The sequence below is a fragment of the Aedes albopictus genome, chromosome 1 (genome assembly GCF_035046485.1).
Source record: "Aedes albopictus strain Foshan chromosome 1, AalbF5, whole genome shotgun sequence".
Classification (NCBI taxonomy): Eukaryota; Metazoa; Arthropoda; class Insecta; order Diptera; family Culicidae; genus Aedes; species Aedes albopictus.
Window position 1 is genome coordinate 74,468,356 of NC_085136.1, and position 23,707 is coordinate 74,492,062.

The following is a 23,707-nucleotide window of genomic DNA, read 5'->3' on the forward strand; positions in this document are numbered from 1 at the left end:
GTAGAAGAACATTTTTCCAAAAAACGTCATTTCCATTTAAATAACATCAAAAATAGCACAAAAAGTAATTGTTTTTTTGGCTTCTGCCACAAACATTTTAAAATTTATGAATGAAAATGACTTTTTATCAAGTTTACGTCTAAGAAGCATAAAATCTCAAAGGTTCAAGCTTTTGATTCGAAAAAAAATTTTGTATTCCGATAAAAGATCGCTGAGTTATAAGTTTTTGAATTTGAGCCTTTTTAAAAACATCGAATTTTGAATAACTCACTTAGCAGTGACTTCCGACCCCATGTTCCTTGGACACTTTTTCATGGCTCAAGGTCCTCTATCTACCCTTAAAATATGTACAATCAGGAAGCAAACACCCTGTATTGGATATGGCAAATTTCTTCGGTAATATCTTTGGATCCCTTTCGGCAATTTATTTAAGAATTTATTAGGTAATTAGTTTGGACTTTGATACTAAACACCTTTCACGCATCCTTTGAAATTTTCATAGGGAAATTTCTTCGGCTATTCCATTAGGAGTTTATTTGGCTTTTTATTTCATTAGCAAATCCTTTAAAATGTTTTCTCGGGATTTCCTTCGCCAATTTTTTAGTAGTATTTCAAGCATTGTTTTGTTAATTTTAGCAATACTATTGATATTTGCTTTTTAAAATTCTCCAGGCAATTGCTTTGGGGATTCCTTTAGTGAAGCCTTTGGTAATTCATTCGACAATAACTCTAAAATCTTCCTCACATTTTTTTGGAAATGTCTTCGGCAAGTCATTGGCGCCATCCACAAATTACGTAACGCTCTAGGGGGAGGAGGGGGAGTATCGTCGAGCGTTACGGTCCATACAAAAAAATTCGGGGTTTCATACAAAAAAGCGTTACGGAGGGGTGAGGGGGGTCGAAAAATGCCGACTCTAGCGTTACGTAATGAATGGATGCAGCCTTCGTCAATTTTTTGGACTATTATTATCTATGCTATTCGGTATTCCTTCGAAAACTCCTTCGGAAATTCTTTCATAAATCGTGGTACTTTAAAAATTCTGTCACGGTGATTCAACGGCAATTACTTTTAAAATTCTTTCTAAATTTTCTTAAGAAATTCTTTTGATGATTTCGGAATTTTGTTTTAGAATTGCTTTGTTTTTTTGTGAATGTTTGTGGAAATTTTTATAGAATATATTATTATTTTCTTCAGGAATTTCTTTGGTTATTCTTAGATGTATTCTTTGGTAACTTTGAGAGTTTTAATGTAATTTTAATGGCATTTTTCCGGCAATTTCTTTGGGAATTTGTCAGGAAGTTTTTCGTGAGTTTCATAGAATTTTCTTTGAGTAAGTCGAGTTGAGGATGTCTGAATTTCCAGTTCAGCAATTTTCGGAAGCAATAAATATAAATACAGTTCAATCATAAAGAATTACAAAAAATACGATAAAATTGCCTGAGAAATTTTCAAAATAACTGAGAAAGAAATAACTGAAAAAATTTCAGAGAAATAGCCATTGAAATTATAGGACAAAAAATCTTAAGAAATTTCTGATAAAATTCCAATGAAGGTACCGCAGATTTTTTTTTACAAAAAAAAAACAACTATGCCGAAGGAACCCTCAAAGCTATACTGCGGTTTAGCGAATGCGAAGTCGTGGGTTTGAATCCCACCAACATTTTTTTTCACAAATTCACATCTCAATTAATCAATTAGCAACATTCTGTGCCTTCAAATTAATTACAAGTTTTCCCCGGACATTCCTATAGGACTTCATTACAGGATTTCTCTGGAAATTTCAAATATTCTCGAAATTCGTTTAGGGATTCCTCTAGAGTTTTCTATTGGGATTCAGCTGGAATTCTTTGAAGAGGGCTAAGAGGAGTTCCAGGAGTAATACCATGATTATTTTCTAGAGAAATTAATGAATAACAATTCTAGAGGAATTTCTGGATGTGTCTAGTATGTAAAAAAATCCTTTAGGATTTTCAGGAGGAAACATCGAAGGTATTTTTGCAAGGCTCCTAGGAAGATTGCCTTGAACAATCCCAGCAAGTTTTTTGAAGTAATCCCTGGAGAAATTCTTAGAAGAATCCCAAAAGAGTTTCTGGATGAGTTCTAGAAGGAATTGCTGGAAGAACCACAGCAGGAATAGCTTGAGAAATCCAGCTGAAATGCCTGGAGGAAGGCCAAGAGGAGTACCTGGAGGAATTCCATGAGAAATTTATGAGAGAATCCTTGGATAAAATTTCTTGGATAAAAAATTTTGGAGGAATCACTGGAGAGCTTCTGAAGATATCAAAGGAAAAGTCTCAGGAGGTATTCTAAGAAGCATTCTGGATTTTATCATTGTATAAATCTCAGCAGAAATCCTAGGAGGAATTGCTGGAGGAAGCTATACATGAAATTCTAGAGAAACCCCATCAGGAATGTCTGGGGGAATCCAAAGAAACAATATTTGGAATACCTAGAGAAGTCCCTGCAAAGACCGGTAGAGATATTCTAGAAGAATCTATAGAGAAGGCCCTGAAGGAATAGCAGGAGGAATTTCTGAAGGAATCTCAGGAAGATTTCCCGGGTGAATTTGATTCGTATAGGAATCACTAGAAGAATTTCTTAACGTATAATTGTAAGAATTTTTGGAGGAATTGCTGGAAGAATCGCAGGAGGAGTTTGAAGTATTCTTGGAGGAAGGCCAAAAGTAGTTTCTGCAGGAAATCCATGATGAATTTCTGGTGGAATCTTTGGATAAAATCTCTGAAGGAAATCCTGGATTAGTCCTTGGAGAAATCCCTGGTAGAACAACCAAAGGAATTTCTGAAAGAATTCTAGGGAGATTGCCTGGAAAGATCCCAGTAAAAAAGCCAGGAGAAAGCGCTAGAAGAATCCGTAGCATAATTTCTGTAGTACCACAGTTAGTTTCGCGAATTGCTTGGGGAATCCCAGCTGAAATATCTGGAGGAATATTCCTAGAATTCCGGGAGGTATCATAGAAGTATTTTTGTGAGAAGTCCTAGAAACAGGAATACCAGAAGTTCCTCTAACAAATTCGTTGAGGAATATCTACAGTTATCCTTGAAAGGATCGGTAGAAGTAGAAGGAGGAATCCCTGATGGAATCACAGGAAGATTTTCTGGAGAAATCCCAGGAAGATTTCCCGAAAGTATTGCAGCAAGTAAGTATGCCAGGAGAAATTCCTAGAAGTATTTCTGAAGGAGTCCTAATAGGAATTGCTTGAAGAATTCCAGCTGGAATTTATGGACAAAAGTCAATAGAAGTTCTTGGAGAAATCTCCTGTGCAATTTCTGGAAAAACCCTTGAAGAAATCACTGGAAGAATCACCGAAAAGATTTTTAGAAAGAATCCCTGGGAGATTTTCCGGAAGAACTACTTTAGTACAATTCCTGAAGGTATTACAGTGAGAATTTTTGGGGTTCTTAGTTCTTAGAGAAATTACTGGAAGAACCGCAGCATGAGTTGCTTGAGGAATCCTAGCCACAATTCCTGGAGGAATGCCATGAGAAATTTCTGAAAGAATCTCTGAACAACATCTCTAAAGGAATTCCTGGAAGAATCACCGTCGGAACTGCTGAAAGGATCCCAGGAAAATTGTCTTGAATAATCCCACCAGGAACTCCTGAAGGAATCCCAATAGAAATTTTTAGAGAAATCCCTAGAAGAATTTCAAGAAGTATCATAGTAAGAATTTCCAAAGAAATTCTAAGAGAAATTGCTGGATTAATCTCTGCAGAAATTTCTAGTATGCAAAACCCCATCAAGACTGCCTGGAGAATCCTAACGGAAGTTTATTGAAGAAATATCGGGAAGAATTCTGTAAAGTATTCAGGGAATAAGGAGAAGGCGTCTAAACTATACTTATTTATTCGAGAGTAGATAATGGAATGAACAAATTGTAAAGTATTCAGGGAATAAGGAGAAGGCGTCTAAACTATACTTATTTATTCGAGAGTAGATAATGGAATGAACTGTTTAACAAAATAACAAACAGGGTTGCCTTGATTATTTCCGGTTGCTTGTTTATTCCGCTTGGCAACTTCCGGGTTCAAAGCATGGCTGGCTATGCCACAACTACTCCCCCTCCTAACGCCGTGGTGGTCGAACAACTCGGTTATATCGCGTAACGTAAGCTCCATTCGGTTGATTGGTCGGATTATCCTCCACATCGTCTTCAAGAGATACATAGCTTGCGTCCGAGTCGGCGTCGTCGTTGTTATTCCCGTTACAGTGACCGTTTGAGATTCTCCTATCTTCTTCATAGTCATCATACGGATACTTCAAAATTTGATGAGATCGTCGCTTGATAGTACCAAGTTCCTCGGATGAGCATTCGAAGAGTACCGCTCCAAGTTTTTTCAAAATTTTTCCTCGTATCCAAGATGCTTTTTTCGGGTTTCTGTAGTCTCGCACGTACACAGTTTCTCCAACGGCAAATGTTTCTTGTTTCTTTCTGTTATTTACCTTCTGGATTGTGTCGTCCTGTCGTCTTGTTGCATCAAACTTCAAGGTATCAAACCTCAGCCTCATTTCTCTGCCGAACATCAGTTTGAATGGACTTTCCGCTGTCGTCGCATGTTTCGAAGCCCGGTACATTTCCAGAAAAGAGCTGATCATGATGGACGTTGATTTCTTCTGGAATGCTGTATCATTACTGAGCTTCTTCAAAGCAGTCTTCACTGTTTTCACAGCATTCTCTGCAGCACCGTTCGAGCATGGGCTGTATGGCGCCGTTCGCAAATGGTTGATTCCTCTTGATTTACAAAAGTTTTGAAATTCATCCGACGTAAACGCTGTTCCATTGTCGGACACCAAAGTTGAAATTGAACCAAATCTTGAAATATACTCACACAGTTTCTCGATTGTTTCTTTTGAAGTCAAAGTGCGCACAGGAAAAGTTTCAATCCATTTGCTGTAGCTATCAATCATCACGAAGAAATCCGATCCGCGGAAGGAAAAATGGTCCACGTGTACTCGGTCTCCTGGTGCAGATGTCAGTCGCCACGGTGAGACAGGATCGCTTCTTTCGGGTCTTTGCTGGATACACAGCTCGCACTTCTTTCCGAGGGTCTCGATATCGTAATCCAAACATGGCCACCAGAAATACGATCGTGCCATACTCTTCATTTTCACGATTCCCAGATGTACCTTGTGAAGTTCGTCCAGCAACATCTTCCTCAATTTGGTGGGAACCACGATACGATAACCCCAGAGCAAAACTCCTTCCTCCACGCTCAATTCATCACGCTTCTGATAGAATGTCTTCAATTCGTCCTCCTGTATCATTCTGGGCCATCCGGATTGGACGTACTCGACAACACGGCTGATCAGCTTGTCTCTTCGGCTTTCAATCACAATTTGCTTTCGCTCCACCAGAGAACGTGTTTCAATTTCAATAAAATTCAAAAAACTTACGCTATCTTCATCATTTTCGTCGTCGTCGTCACAACGCAATGGAAATCTTGATAGAAAATCGGCTGCAACGTTGTTCACACCTTTCACGTGACGGATCTCATAATCACAGTTTGCCAGGAATGCAGCCCATCGTTGTAACCGTCCTGCTGCAGTGGCTGGAATGCCCTTCGGGTTGAACAAACCAGTCAATGGCTTGTGGTCGGTCATGAGCTCAAAATGTCGGCCAAACAGGTAGTTACTGAATTTGTTGATGCCATAGTAGATCGCTAACGCTTCTCGATCAATTACGGAATATCCAGCTTCGTGTTTCTTGAAAATCCGTGACGCAAATGAAATCGGGCGTTCTGATTTATCCGGGAAAACGTGAGTTATCACAGCTCCAATACCTTCGTTGGACGCATCGCAATACAGCCGAACAGGAAGACTGGGATTGTAGTGGGATAATACGGTGTCTTCGGAAAGAAGCTTCTTCGCTTTTTCAAACGCCTTTTGTTGCTTGTTGGTCCAGGAAAATTCTACACCGTCCTTCAACAATTCATACAAGGGCTTCAAACACTGCGCCAAGCTTGGACAAAATTTCGCGTAGTAATTAGCCAATCCAACAAACGCTCGAACATCCTTGACATCGGCTGGTGGTTTCACGTCCAAAATTGCTCTCACCTTTTCCGGATCTTTGTGTAGTCCATCTTCATCAATTACATGTCCGAGGTACGCTACCGTCTGCTTGAAGAATTCACATTTGTTTTTGTTCAACAGAAATCCGGCTTCCTTCAGACGGCTCAAAACTTCATCCAGATTCTCCAGGAGTTCCCGTACTGTCGCCCCGGAAATCAACACGTCATCTAGATAGATAACAGTACCACGGCAACCTTGAAGAACTCGCTCCAACGTACCTTGAAATATTGCACAGGCTGGTTTCGTGCCAAACGGAAGACGGTTCATCCAATATACTCCACGATGAGTGCTCCATGCCAGAATCTTCTTCGTCTCGTCATCAACTTCGAGCTGATAGTATGCATTCTTCAAATCTAACTTGGCAAAATATTTTCCTCCCTGGAGCGCCGCAAAAATGTCCTCGATAACAGGAAACGGGTGATGATCGTCCAACAGGAACGGATTTACGGTGACACGGTAATCAGCGCACAAACGTAACGAAGAATCTTTCTTCAGGACTGGAACTAACGGTGTACCCCATTCAGCTTCAGAAGAAGGGGCCTTCGAAATTATTCCTGAACTCTCCAATCTGTCCAGTTCCGCTTCAACTTTCTCTTTGAATGCCAACGGGATTTTCCTTGGTTTGCAGAATTTTGGTACAGCGTCCTCCTTCAGAGCCAAATGAATCTGGTTGTGTTTGAAACGGCCTAACTCACCTTCAAATACTGCTGCATGCTTCCTTAGGAGTGGATCCAATAACTGCTTACCATCCTGTTCATCCGTTGAAATGAAGCAAAAATCAATCTTCAAGTTCCAATTCCTCATCGTTTGACGTCCGAACAGCGGCTGCCGGGTTCCTTCGAAGACAAAAATTTCCTCCAGTGACTCATGTTCCTTGTACTTCATCATCGCTTTGAAGGTTCCAACATCACGGAATCCAGAACCATTGTAGCACACAAATTCTTCAGTAGATCTGGTGTTCAACGGGATCTCTTGAAACAGCCGGTCGTACATGCTCTTGGAAATAGCGTTGACAGGGCTTCCGGTGTCGACTTCAAAATTGATCGGGTGGTGATTCACAAAAACTTGCATCTCTACCGGCGGGGGAACATCGAGCTTGTTAATTCTCAAATGGTTGACCTTCGGACCGCGTTTCTCATTTGATGGCTTCTTGTCCTTCGATGGGCAAACCTTCGCCAAATGGCCCTTGTTGTCACAATTCCGACAGATGTAACTTTTGTACTGGCATTTCTTGAAATCGTGGTCTCCCTTGCCACACGCGTAGCATTTGGCTTCACTCTTCCGATGCTTTTGCTGCTCCTTCGGTTGAATCTTGTGAACCTCTAAAACTTCCCGCTGCTGCATAGTAGATTCTCTCTTCATAGCAATCTTCACGAGGTTCTCCAAAGTTGAGGTTGCCTCCTCTTCACAGAGGCGTTCGAAAATCGGTCCTCTTCGCATGCCGGCCACAAAAATGTTCAGCAAAAACGGATTTAATTGGTCGCCGAACTCACAGTTGGCCGCTAACTTCTTCAAACGAGTACTCCATTCTACAATCGATTCGCCTTCACCTTGCCTTGCCTCGAAAAACTTCGCTCGCTCCCGGAAAACGACCAGCGTCGGGGTAAATCGCTGCTTCAACAAATCGCACAGTTCCGAAAACTTCTTTTCTTCGGGTAACGCCGGGAACGACAAATTCTTGATAATTTGGAAAACTTCCATCGACGCAGCCGTCAGCAGAAAAGCAGATTTCCTCTTGTCATCCTTATCATCGATTTGATAGGCCACGAAAAATCTCTTCAAACGCTCCTCGTATAACGGCCAAGAATCTCCAATATTGAACTCCGGAGGCTTGACAAAATTCATTTTCGGTTCTTTCTTCTCGCCGCCAAATTGTAAAGTATTCAGGGAATAAGGAGAAGGCGTCTAAACTATACTTATTTATTCGAGAGTAGATAATGGAATGAACTGTTTAACAAAATAACAAACAGGGTTGCCTTGATGATTTCCGGTTGCTTGTTTATTCCGCTTGGCAACTTCCGGGTTCAAAGCATGGCTGGCTATGCCACAAATTCATAAAGGAAGCCTAAAAAAATACTGTATGAATAGATAGAGGTATTTTAGGAGGAATCCATGGAGAAGTCTGTTGATTGTTCTTACCAATATCCAAAACGTAAAAATGTACATAAGTAAATTCGGGAGTGCTTTAGTTTTGTTTAAATGTTCCATTAATAGAAGCTTGTAATTGTTGTGTGAAGTTTTAAATCACACTGACAGTCACCTGTAAATTCTAGAGGGTGCCAAATTTGTTCTAGGGGGTGCCTGGCACCCCTGGAACCTCCCCTAGCTACGCCAATGGGTAGAAGTTGTTGAGCGTCGACCCCGCTGTGGTGTCAAAATTCGCTGCCCGAGAAAACTTTCAACGGGCCGTGCACTCGTCTATGTTGGATGAAACAAGCTATTCGTACGTGACAAAAATGTTCGGCTGTGACTAAAGTCGTTCGTGTTTACAACACACAAAGCCAGATCACTATTCGAAACAAAATGAAACACAATTTCTTTGCTTGCTAGGCAGAAGAAAATGGTTCATAAACTCACTTTGGCACAGAATGGCATGCAAATTAAAACACAATTTCTCTCTTTTTATTTCCACACAAGATGTAAAAACTTACGGTTTTTGCAGCAAACCTGCGTATAGCGCAAACAAACCAACTCCGGGGCAGTGTAGGTACTGCACAAACTGTTGCTGTTCCCTCCGCCGTCGACGTCGTTGCAAAGGGATGAATGGGAAATGGGCTCGTTCGCAATAAAACGCCCAAGGGGCTGTCCATAAACCCCTTGGTCATGAGGGGGGGTTCGGCCAATGACCATTTTGTATGGACAAATAAAAAAATTTGTATGGACTAATGACCACGCGGGGGGGTTGAAAAGTCCCAAAAAAATGACCACGTGGTTTATGGACAGCCCCCAACAGTGAAAACCACCAAAATCACTGCAAAACTAGCACTTTTCGCACTTCCCGGGACGCGAAACTACTCCACTTCTCGTCGCCACTGTAATGTACACGATTGGAGTGTTGCGGGTTCGATTAACTAAACGATTACTTAATTAATAACCGAGACTTGTGATTAGGATAAACGATAAGGAATAGAAACGCGCGTCCGTCCGGGTGTGCAGTCAGTACGTAAACTTATGTTTATTGTTTTGTTTCCACAGCTGTATTGTGCCTTGTAAGAATAATTTTAGTTTCACACTTTTACCTATCTGTCAGTCAGTTGTGCGCCAGGGTAAATCTCATGTAACGGACAGTGCCCGCATTTGCTCTACTTAAAACATTTTCGACCGGGAATGTCTCCGTATGATCAGCCCAAGACTGTGCGCAACAGCTAGAAGCAAATTCAATGAAATTATGGTTAATTACATAAATATTTGTTCTGATTTTCGTTCGTTAAAACAAAATTCAACACGGACCATAATGAGTTAAATCACCCTTCCACGCAAATTCTCAACCACAACAATCAGCCGATGGGCGAGCGTCGCGACGCGTCGATGTTCGTTTTTGTCGCAGACAATGGGAACGTGCTCTATGTAGTTTTGGCGCGCAACGGGGGCGTTTGGTTTCTCGATTCTGATTGGCTGCGCGCAACTTAAATGAAGCTGCGCGTAACTGCCCGGCACGCAAACTGCACGACGAAAGAAAAACTTCACAAAATATTCGCAATACCAGACAGCCAGTGGTGTAGCTAGGGGTGGATGCTACACTATCATCGATAATGTTGGACTGGACACCCGAATCTATTTGCATCTCAATCAAGACACCGCCGACTTCGGCCCACAAGAGTTCATCACGTTTCTTTTCCGACCACACCATTTCCACATACTCGATCGGGCCCTCATCCATGCTGCTGCTATCTTCAATCGTATTAAGGCCCCTTAGCGTGTCATCGCAAAATGGCTTCTTCAAAATCATTGACCGAAATCAACTTTACACAACATTGCACCAATACATATTTGTAAAAAATCGACACTTATCTTATTTTATAAAATAATCAATTTCACGCGAGATATTCGGCATAAAAATGTATTCACACTACTTCAAATACAAGCCTCTTTCCAAGTAATCACGATTACTAAGCATTAGTTCACTCGAAAGTAGAAATTTTTAACGATTTGTTTCGACCGCACTAAACTGTGGTTGGCGGTGTTTACCACCCACCGCAGTACCAACGACGACGACGGCAGCGCGGTGATGTCTTTTGGCGCGCACAATCATCGATCATTGCACGCAGTGATGTCGATCCTGCTGGCCAAAGCATCAATGAAAATGATCGAAATCAATTAAAAAATCCAGTCAAACACATTGGTTATGCGTCATAAAATCAAAAATAATTTGTGGGGTGGTTATTTTTAAACTTTTTTAACACAATTGTTAGTGAAATAAGCAAAGCATTATAATTTACGGAATCTTCACCAGGCGGTCCGCCAGCACTGCTGTTGCAGCAAACATAAACAGTGAGAGAGTGTACCAAAATAATTCGATCATTTCTAGCTTGTTACATAAAAAATCTAACATTTTTCGTGATATCTGGATATGTTTCTTTGTTATTCATTGGAGTAGAGTAGTTTACTGCTTGAGTTGCTTTCAAATGATTCATATTCTCGAAATGTTTACATTGGAAGTACCGAGACAAAGAGGTGCTATTTTTGTTTGTTTGTTTATGGAATTGGTATAGAAAGGCTACACAACTACTATCGTGCTTGATGATTGTTTGGAATAAGAATCAAATAAGAAGAGCAAAATTTGAGCTGACACGCTAAGGGGCCTTAAGTTGACGGTGAACAGGTCTGTTTCGTGGATATTTTGCATTCGGCTTCGTTGTTGGCGCCGCCAAATTTTGATCATGGCTTCTTTTGATGTTGAACGGAACCCTCCATGGAACCATTGGACGTTTTGGAACGGTTTTCGTGGCGTTTCCCGATGGCGTCACACCGCTTCCGCTGGGTTTGTCAAAGCAAACTGCCTGAGAGTGGCCACGCTTTCCACAAAACGAGTAAGATCTATTCCATGCAGGGCACACGTGTTGAGGACCATGCGATCTTCCGCAAAACCGGTATTGCGCTCCCACTCGTTGTACGTATTCTGTTTTCACTGGCTGATGAACCACACTTTGTCCACTTATCTGATCATTTAGCGGCTTGGCTTGTTTCGTACACTTTTACCTGTTTAATGGCCTCTTCCAAAGTAAGATCGGAAACCTGAAGCAGCTTCTCTCTCAAATGGGCTGAAGCGTATTGCAGTGTTTTGTTAACAACTGCCTTTTCCGCACTTTCAGATGCACTTTTGCCAAAATTGCACTTATTCGCGTGGATTTGTGTTCGCATCATAAACTACGACAGGGTTTAACCCTGTTCAGGTTTCATGGCCCAAAATATGTACCTCTCGTGGAGCTCATGCCGTTGAGGTGCGAAATAGTCGTCGAGTTTGCTGATGGCAACATCATACACAGATAAAAATAGTGAGATACACCACTGACGAACCGACGTGACAGTGGTGATTCAAAACTGTCCCCCCCAAATTTAACGGTCGACCAGCGAAGCGAGCGAACGCTTCTGTCAAATCAACGCAGGCGCGAACCTCTTCCTATATGAATACACGGGGGTTTGGAATCATGCTATCAAAACAACGCGAACCGTTATAGAGGAGGCGGTAGTGTTCGGCTAATTTTCAACATGGCGTCGGGGACAACAAATTTGAATTTATTTGTTCTAGCTGTCACGTCGGTTCGTCGGTGGTTACACGTCATGTAAACTTCAGTTTAGTCTTCTTCTTCTTCGGTCAGGCTAAGGCCGGGGTGGCCTCTGCTGTACATAGTAGCCGCCTCCATTCCACTCGGTCCATGGCTGTTTGTCTCCAGTTCCGCACTCTGCGTAGGGTCCGCAGATCGTCCTCCACTTGGTCGACCCACCTAGCTCGCTGCGCTCCACGTCTTCTTGTACCGGTCGGATGACTCTCGAGAACCATTTTAGTCGGGTTGCTATCCGACATCCTGATGACGTGACCCACCCACCGTAGCCTCCCGATTTTCGCGGTATGGACGATGGTTGGTTCTCTCAGCAGCTGATGCAGCTGGTGGTTCATTCGCCTTCTCCAAGTCCCGTCTTCCATCTGCACTCCGCCGTAGATGGTACGCAACACCTTCCGTTCGAAAACTCCAAGGGCGCGTTGGTCCTCTGCACGTAGGGTCCATGTTTCGTGCCCATAGAGGACGACCGGTCTAATCAGCGTTTTGTAGATGGTTAACTTCGTGTTACGGCGAACTTTATTCGATCGTAGAGTTCTGCGGAGTCCAAAGTAAGAACGGTTTCCTGCCACAATGTGCCTCTGAATTTCTCTGCTGGTGTCGTTGTCGGCGGTCACCAGTGAGCCCAAGTACACGAATTCTTCAACCGCCTCGATTTCATCACCGTCGATATGAATTCGGGGTGGCGGGCGCGGTGATTCCCCCCTGGAGCCCTTTGCCATCATGTATTTTGTCTTCGACACATTAATGACTAATCCGATTCGCCTGGCTTCACTCTTTAGTCGGATGTACGTTTCCGCCATCGTCTCAAATTTACGAGCAATAATATCAATATCATCAGCGAAACCAAGCCGCTGAACGGACTTCGTGAAAATCGTCCCACCCTCTGCGAGATTCAAAGGGACTCGAGAGTGTCCCTGATACTCGAACTACGCACATCACTCGATCCATCGTCGCCTTGATCAACCGTATCAGTTTATCCGGGAATCCGTATTCGTGCATAATCTGCCATAGCTGTTCTCGATCGATTGTATCATACGCCGATTTGAAATCGATGAACAAGTGATGTGTGGGCACGTTGTATTCGCGGCATTTCTGCAACACCTGGCGGATGGCGAACATCTGGTCCGTTGTAGCGCGTTCACCCATAAATCCAGCCAGATATTGCCCCACGAACTCTCTTGCAATCGGTGATAGACGGCGGCATAAAAATTGAGAGAGTATCTTGTAGGCAGCGCTCAGTAGTGTGATCGCGCGGTAGTTCCCGCAATCCAACATGTCGCCCTTTTTGTAGATGGGACACACGATACCTTCCATCCATTCCTCCAGTAATACTTCCTCCTCCCAAATCTTGGTAATGACCCAGAGTAGTGCTCTCACCAGTGCTTCTCCACCGTATTTTAGAAGCTCGCTTGGTAGTTGATCAGCTCCAGCGGCTTTGTTGTTTTCAACCGGCCAACCTCCTCCTCAATCTCTTGAAGGTCAGGGGCGGGAAGTCTTTCGTCCTGTGCACATACTCCTAGATCTGTTACCACGCCACCTTCGGTACTTGCAACGTCGCCATTGAGGTGCTCATCGTAATGTTGCCGCCACCTCTCGACCACCTCACGCTCGCTCGTGAGAATATTCCCGTGGTTATCTCGGCACATGGCGGCTTGTGGCACAAAGCCTCTGCGCGAGCGGTTCAGCTTCTCGTAGAACTTTCGTGTGTCCTTAGCGCGGTACAGCTCTTCCATCGCTTCGCAATCTCGTTCTTCCTGCTGGCGCTTCTTCATCCGGAAGACTGAGTTTCTGCCTGTTCCACACCTGTTCGTAACGTGCCCCCTTCGCTCTCGTACGGTGTTGCAGTATTCTCGCCCATGCTGCATTCTTCTCGTTTTTCAACTGTTCACATTCGCCGTCGTACCAGTCGTTTCTGTGATTCGGAGTCGCGAAGCCTAGTGCTGTAGCCGAGGTACTACCTATGGCGGATCGGATGTCCCTCCAGCCATCTTCAAGTGTAGCTGCGCCAAGCTGCTCTTCCGTTGGTAGGGCCACTGCTAACTGCTGCGCGTAGTCTTGAGCCACTTCTCCGTTACGAAGTTGCTCGATGTTGAGCCGCGGCGTTCGACTTCGACGCGTGGTGATAACTGTCGAAAGTTTTGAGCGCATGCATACAGCGACTAAGTAGTGATCCGAATCTATATTCGCACTGCGGTATGTGCGGACGTTGCTTATATCCGAGAAGAATTTATCGTCGATTAGAACGTAATCGATTTGGTTTTCTGTTTGGTTGTCGGATGATCTCCAGGTTGCTTTGTGGATGTCTTTGCGGGGGAAGAAGGTGCTTCGGACTACCATATCACGGAAGGCTGCAAACGAATCGCTGGCCGTCAATTTCCTCACTTCCTAACTGCGCATTCATGTCGCCGACAACGATTTTCACGTCACGCGGCGAGCAACCATCGTATGTTTGCTCTAACTGCGTGTAGAATGTTCTTTCTCGTCATCAGGTCTCCCTTCGTGTGGGCAGTGGACGTTGATGATGCTGTAGTTGAAGAAACGGCCCTTAACTATTAACATGCACATCCTTGCGTTGATCGGCTGCCACCCGATCACACGTTGTCGCATCTTGCCCAACACTATAAATCCTGTTCCCAGTTCATTGGTGGTGCCACAGCTTTGGTAGAAGGTAGCCGCTCGATGCCCGCTTTTCCACACTTTCTGTCCAGTCCAACAAAGTTCCTGCAACGCCACGATGTCGAAGTTGCGGGGATGTAGTTCGTCGTAGATTATCCTGTCACATCCTGCGAAACCTAGTGACTTGCAATTCCATGTTCCAAGTTTCCAATCGTAGTCCTTATTTCGTCGCGTAGGTCTTTGCCGATTGTATCGAGTCGTATTTTCTCCTATGTTATTCGCAATGGGGATTTTTACGGGTGGCTTATTGGGCCTACACCAACACTCCTGTCTCGCCGGAGGGCCATCGTGCCAGTTCTGCTTAACGTCCCAACCAACACTGGGACGACCACGCTGATGGAGCTACCACCTTGGATCTAGCTGGGCGTGGTGAAGCGTTTCTTACTCAGCCGCTGGATGCCAGAGCAGACGCTGTTTGAGCCGCACCTCCTTGGTGAACAGACACTCGGATCGTACCTCCTCAATCTAGCTGAAGTCAGAAGGACAACAGTGCCCAGGCTGCACTACCAGCTAAGCACACAACTCTTAGCTGGCGGTCTTTGTCATCGCTTGACCCGTGGAAGCATGAGGTAGGAACTTGTGAGGACCAGAGCTATATTAGTCGCTCTCCTTATCGACTCACCGTTTTGCAGCCCACAGTTTAGTCATGTATACTTAATGTTATGATGGTTTACATGATACATCATGTAAATTTATGTTATGTCATGTAAACACACAGAGTCATGCTGAATTACATGACATATAATGGAAGTTTACATGATATTTTATGACTTTTACATGATATGTCATGTAAACTTCTGTGATATCCCATGCTCCAATCATGTGCATCATATGTCACAGAAATTTACACTCTTTTTGCGATCTGTGTAGGGATCAATGTGCTACTCTTTGTCCTCACTCACATCTGCCCCCGCAATGTTGAAAAAGATCTGCTGAAGCTCGAACCCGCCTTTTGCGAGCAACATATCCTTCTTCTCGTTAGCATCACTTATCTTGGCCGCCCTAAGGCAGATCTCAAAACCCCTCTTCCAGATATTCCACTTTCCAGATATTCCGTCCATTCTACAAAATAGCAGCCAATAATTTAATGTTTACTTTTAAAAACATTGAACGTACCTTTTGCAGGAAGTATCAATCTCGATTTCGCAAAGCCCGTCTCCACGTCACGGTAGCCGTTCGTCGCTGTCCTGCCGCGGTAGCTTTTCTCCACTTTCACGTCGCAGTATCCGATCATCGCTTACTTGTCGCGATAGCCGTATGCCACTGTCACGTCGTGATAGCTAATCGCCGCTATCTCGTCACGATAGCCTCCTTTATCCAACCAAAACAAACTGTGCAAATCATCAAATCTAATGACTATCTCACATCATTTCTCGAATATTCTTATGCGTGAGTAATCAAACCGTAGAATCCGTTTCTGAACAGAAATCAGCCAGCCTCGTCGTCAATTTGTGATCCAGTATTATCAATCCAGTCGAAACCCGGAATTTGGTGGGAGCGAACTTCGATTTTTCTCCCAATCCATGCGTCGGACCTAACTTCGGAAGTGGTGCGCTGTTTAGCGTACCTGTTGATCTACACAGCGCATCACTTCCGATGTTAGGTCCGACGCATGGATTGGGAGAAAAATCGAAGTTCGCTCCCACCAAATTCCGGGTTTCGACTGGATTGATAATAGTAGATCATAAAGACATGTTTACTCTTCGACATTGCTGCTTTTATTATAGTCTATTTTACGAAACGACAACAGTGTTGATATTGATATTAACACTCACGGGCTTGGGCGCGACCTCCTGTCAAATTTTCATTCATGAAATGAGCGATCAGCTGATCCGAAACGTCTCGTAAAATGGCTCATTCCCCTGTCCCAGTCCCCAGATACAGTACAACCCCGATATTCAGAACCAAAGACATCACCACAAGATCAAAATAAATCCAATACACAAAGACTCACCTTTTAGTATATTTGTTCCAAAACAAGGCCAATTTTCACGTTAACCTTGCGAAAACGCTTAATTTTGAACCAACATGGCAGATCAAGTTCTTTTTTTGGTTGACCATTTGACCATTTTCAAAAGTCATGTGTCTCTAATTACGAAATGCATTTGAGAGAAACAGTACCGCAAAAAGGTAGCGCAAATTCGTTTGAACTTTTTTTCAATTTCGTTTGCGTCACATATGAGATTGTTATGTTTTAGCCTTTGGATTTAGTTGAAAACCGAGCTATTTGATCGCCAAGTGTAGCAACTATTATATTAAAGTGTATTACATTTGATTCGGCGATGTAAGCTTTGTTGTCAAATCCATATTTAGAACCTGATTAATCTTATGTGTAAAAAACATTGTATACATTGGTGAAACACATACTATCGTTGGCGCTTGTGAATCAGTTCATGAGTTGAAACACATGAATCGATCGTGTCAATTTTTTTCAGTGTAGTGTAGCATGCACAGTGTGTCGCCGGGGGAATGTATGAAAAAAAAAAGAGTCGGTCATCTTTTTCCTTCTAGAGCATCTCCAGGAGCGTTTCAGTTCTAGTTATATTTTTAAAACGGTTACAAAATTTGTAACTGTCAAAAATAGAACTCAAGCATGGGCGTCTTCAGCAGCAGTTCTAAATCCTGCAGACTTCTTACGGAAATCGGTAAAATTTAATTGTCAACGACCTAATAAATCATAAACCCCATTGGACTCGGTAGAATGATGTTTCCAAAGGGCATACATATGATTTGACATGGCAACAACATAAATAGAACACGTCAAAATCTTGTTTCAAATTTGTGCAAAAATAGAATAGTGGTTTCTGCTTTTAGTAGTGTTGCGTGTACGTACACGCTGCATTACACGAACACCACTTGAGTTACTGGTTGAAAATAGTAAACAAAGATCAGCTGTTCGCAGCAAAATCAAATGGGCATATTTTCAACCAGTAGATTTGCATTAGTGTTCGTGACACCGCGCTGCGAAACCACTATGGGGTCGTATGCCAGTTTCAAATTTTGTAACAAAACTGTTCAAATTTATAAATTTGAAACGCCTGCTGAAGATGACCGAGCAGCCAAAATGCACTCACTCCAATGGGAAATCCCATTTGTATCTGCAATCGTGTGCGAGAAGAAGTATAAACAAACGTGTTTTGTCTCGTTTTTTCTCACGTTTGCCATACGACTTCCGCAAGGCGGCAGCACTGCGGCGCCGTCAAGGCCTACAGGCTAAGATCAGTTCACCAATTTTTCTAAAATATGGGTAAATTTTACTCAAATTTGCGTAAACTTTACGCAAATATGGGTAAATAAAACTCATATTTTGGAAAAGTGCACAACCGCATTTATAGGTAATATTAACCCATATTTAGGTTACAATTACTCATATTTGTGTACACATTTCCCATATTTGAGTTTTGTTCACCTACATTTGAGTATCATTTACGCATATTTGCGGTTGTGCACTTTTTGGAAAAAAAGGTAAACTGATCTTAGCGTGTATATTGCACTGTTCACACCAAATCGAACTGCACAGTATGAAAGTGTGACGGTTGAGAAGTGTGACGATAAGTGCAACTGGCCTGTCTGACAGCATTTTGACGTCGAGAAATGTCACAGATTAGCACGTGGTGTGTGATTCGCCTGATTCTTCCTCGGTTTTGTTTTGATTCTCATCCATCTGACAACTCTCCAACTCGAATTTCTCTCTTTGTTTCTCGCCAAAGTAATTACCGGGTGGCCAGTTGTGCAGGTTTGTGCGTTTATATCAGTGGAAAAAGTTTGTGAAATGTGGAGTTTATGAAATTAATGTCGGCAACCGTGCCCGAGTACAAAAATAGTGTGATAGGCGGATTGCATCAAAAATCCATCTTTGAAAGCAACCAGCAATATTAATGGTATCTATATCACAAAGAAACAGACGTCACACTCTCATTGCTTCCCATCGATCACCTTTTTAACGGTTGATTCAAATATTCAGTAGTAGGTCGATCTACCACTCGTGGCGCTGGTATCGTTTTTGCTCCTGTTTGACGTTTGCTCACTACCGCCATCTAGTGGCGGCCCGGCTAAACACAGTACGTTTAGCATTGGGCAATTACGTTTTTGTGACGATGTTTTGAAATGAAATTTCTTCTAAGTGTTACGTCTGTTTCTCTGTGTCTATATGTCAACACATCTTTATATCGTATGCCATATAATGCATATTTTGCTCCATATACAGTTCCATTATCACATGGGAAGCTATAAACTGAGATCATCCAACGTCTCCATCCTTGATCGCCAGGAGTGCTACGACGCCGGATTGAGGATCTCTTCAAACCAGTATTGTTTCCAATATTCCAAAGGTGAGATGTGTTCAATTACTTCAGTTGGACTATTATTGTTTTTAATCGTTTTCGAAGTAGTTATGCCCAGCCACCACGGTGTGCTGAAACATGATTATTATCGAACTTGCATGAACCTCATATTTTTTTTCATCAAAAGTTAGTATTAACAGTATAGAAATCGATGCTGAAGACTAGAAAATCTTTCATCGGGGAAAATTAAAATAAAATCGATTTTAGACGAATTTCGCGCCAACCCTTCTATGGGGCTGGCAGCACCCTCTCAGAATCAAATGAAACTTGGTGGACAGGACATACACGCTAAGGTAAGTTTACCTATTTTTCTAAAATATGGTTAAGTTTTACTCAAATTTGCGTAAACTTTACGCAAATATGGGTAAATAAAACTCATATTTTGCAAAAGTGCACATTCGCATTTATGGGTAATATTTCCCGTATTTGGGTTACAATTAGGTACACATTACCCATATTTGAGTCTTGTTTACCTATATTTGAGTATCATTTACGCATATTTGCGGTTGTGCATTTTTTGGAAAAAGGGTAAACTGTCCCTAGCGTGTAAACAATAGGTGTTTCTAAGCAACTTTGCATACTTTGTTTTTCGAAATTTTTCAAGAGTAACTTTTGAAGAGGGCCTAATTTTTTTTTTTTCATTGATTTTTTTAAATCGATGTAACTCAAAAATGACAAGAGCTACAAAAAAGTGTTGTATGGCGGAGTATCGTGAAATTCTTTGAAGTTTTGTAGAAAAATATCAAAAAAAAAATAAAACTACTTTCTATCACTGAAAAAAAAAGGTTTTAAAAATTAAAATCAATATTGCGAAAAACCCTATGTTTTAAGTCGATGATTTTTTTCCACATTATTGAAACATTGTCGTAGTTTTCTTGGACATTTTCAACCAATGCAAGAATGAAGCACTGTTTTACTCCAGAATCCCTGAATTCTGGCTGACCGGCTTCATAATTGTTTTCCATATTCAAGATGATCTTCAACGAGCCTTGTCCTCCGTCAATCCCTATTAGGGAGCATCCATTTAGTACGCCACGCTAAAAACTAGAATTTTTAACCCACCCCCCCCCCCCTTCCCCTTTCCTACGGGGTTTTCCTATACTCAATACATTGCTTGTCACACTTTTCAGAAACCCCCTCCCCCCTCAAAGCGTGACGTACTTTATGGATGCCCCCTCAGTATGCGTGCGTCCTGAATATTACGACAACTTTTAACATATGCTATTAAGCCATGAACATTTCGACAAAAGATCAGATATTCCTTGTTAAGGTTGCCGCTTAAAGTTGAAAAAAATTGACTCAACTTCAAAAAAAATATATCTGGTTCGTGTGCGGAACTTGTAAGAAGGCTCTGCAAACCATGCTGTATCGCCACAAATTTCGATTCGCCAAGAGCATGAGCAAGTTTCCGAGTTTGAAAAACAATGAAAAATAAAAAATCATTTTTTAAAAACAAGTCCCACAAACCTTTCTTGTGCTTAGATCCAGTTTATTTTGAATTTTCAAGATCTGGTTATGTCAAGGGAAATGACATATCCTTTTCTAAGCGGAATATCCGCATTTATCCGTTTCTAACCGCCGATAACAGTTGCTAAGCGAGCTGCTAAGTGAGCAGAAGTTAGACGCGGTTGGCGACGGTTAGAAACGGATAAATGCGGATATTCCGGTTAGAAAAGGGTATGTCATTCCCCTTGGGTTATGTGGCAGACGCCGCTTCTCCGGAAATTTTTTCGCACTTCCTAGAATCTTAACTTTGGTGGGCTTTCCTCTTGAGTTCTTCAAAACTACATCGCCGTTTGAAGCATTACTGGACCTCAGTGATTGTGCCAGAAGTTTACCGGTATCGTTACCAGCAAGGCGCACTAGATTTTTCTCTTATGTGTCTTTTGAACAATGATGCGATTTCCCTCGATGAACTTCTGATAAGCACTTGGAGCACAACTTAAGGTTGAAATTAAATTTTTTGCTTGGTTTGGCCTTGACTTCGGTTTGCTCAAAGGATTTTGGCAGGCCACCGCACACAAATTGCGTATGTTTTGTTGACGTCTGTCCTCTCGTGACTACTGACGACACATCTTTACAATAATCATGTACATATAGTGTTATGCGGCACCCCTGGTATAGAAAACATATTACTATGCATAATCATTTAAATTAAAAAGTTTATTATTACCATCCGTCCGCCTGTAGACAACCATGTAGCACTTGGAACACAAAACTTTCGAGTAAATTTCTTGATTATCATTGTAATTTGGCAAAAAGTATTACACTATGGTTTGCTTTAGTTTGTCATACAGTTTTCAGGAGATTTGGTTGTACCGAAACACAAGGCGCAAACTAAATTGCGACAGGTTTCGTGGTCCAGCTTCATGTCCGCTGCAAACAAGTTACTGGGAGACAATGGGCGTTCAACCAAACCTTTTTTCTTAGATTGATTATTTTATGTTACCATGGTAACGTATATGTACTGTACTGAAAATGGTTGCCTAAATAGTTATTACCTGAATTGATCAACCTTTAATGTGTCACCCACCTAGTTACAAGACTACGTACGTAGTTTCGTACAATAGCCTTCATATTGTATGAAACAGTTTTGTATGTGATGTTAAACAGATGTTGAAATAATCGAGGAAATAATGTAACAATAAATAGTATGTAGTAATAAATAGGACATTCACAAACCATCCCTCGGTTTTCATTCGTTAACAAAATTCTTTGTTTCTTAATCCGTAAGTAGAACGATATATTCCTAACGACATCATGTGGTTTCGTGCATAACATTCGGTATACCAAAGTGGGCTGGATACATTGTATGCACACCGAATACAGATTTGTGATAAATGTTCAGTTCTTGATCTTATTTCTTTATAATGAAAACTCCTGAAAATCTCTAGCTTTGATCAAAAACAATGCAAGTTTATTTTCCCTTTCAACATATGTTTGCCATCGAAGAAGGCTGGATCTTAGACATTCATGGCAACTTTTCTGAAAATCGTATTGCCATCGTAATATTAATAAATAGAAGGATAAATTGTCGCTGTTAATGAGGTGTAATTGTGCCAGTCAATGCTACTCCACACCACGGTAGTTTGCTACAGTTAGAGAGAAGGAAAGTGACGAAAGTGAAGAGCAGCGAGGTGAGAGTTGTTTTTTGAATAGCGTGAAACCAGAGAAGTTGTAATATATATATATATATATATATATATATATATATATATATATATATATATATATATATATATATATATACATATATATATATATATATATAATATATATATATATATAATATATATATATATATATATATATAAGTTACCGAACCTCCATACCCGATCCCGGACTTGTCCGACATTATAGAACGGATGAGGAACACACAAACCAAACACAACAACAACAACAACAGCCACAAGCATGAACCGACTCGACTCATCAAAAAGCTAAACTCCACCGACCAGCAGAACGTGACGGGATGTATTATGCCTCTCAAGAAAAATCAGAATATGGCGATTATCTGCCTCTGGCTTCTGATATTAGCGCGACAGTCACTAATCATAACAGCGTCACCAGATTTAAAAGTATATATATATTCCATTATATGGGGTTTGACAGCAAGAACACTCATTCCACTGAGCCACTCTTTCCGTTCGTCACAAATACATTCAAAAACATCTGTCACTTCGCGAAACCCACGTGCTTTTGTTTTTGGCGGGAACACTTTTTCTATTGTTTTGCCATGCGACTGTCATGCGGCGGTATGCCTTGCGAGCGTACGACCGCCGCAGGACTCTAATAAAAGATAAGCGCGACAATACGACTCGCATTTCACAGTTTGATAGCGTAAGCATTTATACGCGAACTCAATAAATCAGTCTTAGTCTTTCTTTCGAACCGTCCACTTGGGATTTTCCTTTTTTAAAAACATATACCGGTAGCCCCGACTTATCGCTGGCGCAGTCTCGACTTGGGGGATAGCCACCCGTTGTGTTTCATAGTGAAATCGTGAATGTGAAAGCAGATAGGAAACGCGTGTGTTCATCTAGAAGCTGCAGCAGGCGATCATCACCGGCAGAACCAACGTAGGAAGAGCGCCCCAAGGAACCAGAACGCTCGTTAACTTCACCCGCTCCGTCGTCGCTGGCTGGATACCAGTCGATCTGTGGTAAGTTAAACAACCGTTTTTCTTAAAAATCTTTCTCGCTCTCTACACTGCTAACTAACATTTCCATTAATTAACAACCCTAGTATAAGAAAAAAGTGAGTGATAATAGTGATATACCCGAGAGATATAAGTGTTTAAGTGATTGTGTAAACAGTATGACAACAAGAGCAATGTCCCTCGCCGATCTACAACAACAGATCGAAGAATTGAGTGCGCTCATTGAGCGGCAGAATGTTCAGGCCCAACAGGCCAACGAACAAATAGCTGCTCTTCAAGCAGCCTCTTCAGCCGATGCCCGAACACCGGCTATCCAGGCATCTGCTCAAGCACCTGCCGCAAACGTTCAATTTCCAAAAATTCCAGACCTTATCCGATTGGTTCCGGAATTTGACGAGAACCCCCGAAATCTATCCCGATGGATAGAATCGGTAGAACAGAAGTTAGAAGAATCGAAAAGATTCATCGCACCGAGTGACCAACCAGTAATTCTTCCTATCTGGTTGGGAATCATTCGCGATAAAGTAACAGAAAAAGCAAATGATGCCCTTACCACTAGCCATACTCCTCTTGAGTGGGGCAGCATAAAAATACACTAATCGAATATTTTGGAGACAAATCGGATCTATCAATTTTGATTTCAAGGCTGACAAGCCTA

The 23,707-nt window shown here is 42.0% G+C and overlaps 1 protein-coding gene across 1 annotated transcript; it reads right to left on the bottom strand.

Annotated features, from left to right (window-relative positions):
* Window positions 1-4,084: 4,084 nt before the first annotated feature.
* Window positions 4,085-7,933, bottom strand: LOC115259282 (uncharacterized protein K02A2.6-like). Its single transcript, XM_062854022.1, has 2 exons — window positions 5,492-7,933; window positions 4,085-5,365 (listed from the first exon to the last, which is right to left on the bottom strand). The coding sequence occupies exons 1-2, from the start codon at window positions 7,931-7,933 to the stop codon at window positions 4,085-4,087; spliced, it is 3,723 nt and encodes a 1,240-aa protein (XP_062710006.1).
* Between the last annotated feature and the right edge of the window lie 15,774 nt (window positions 7,934-23,707).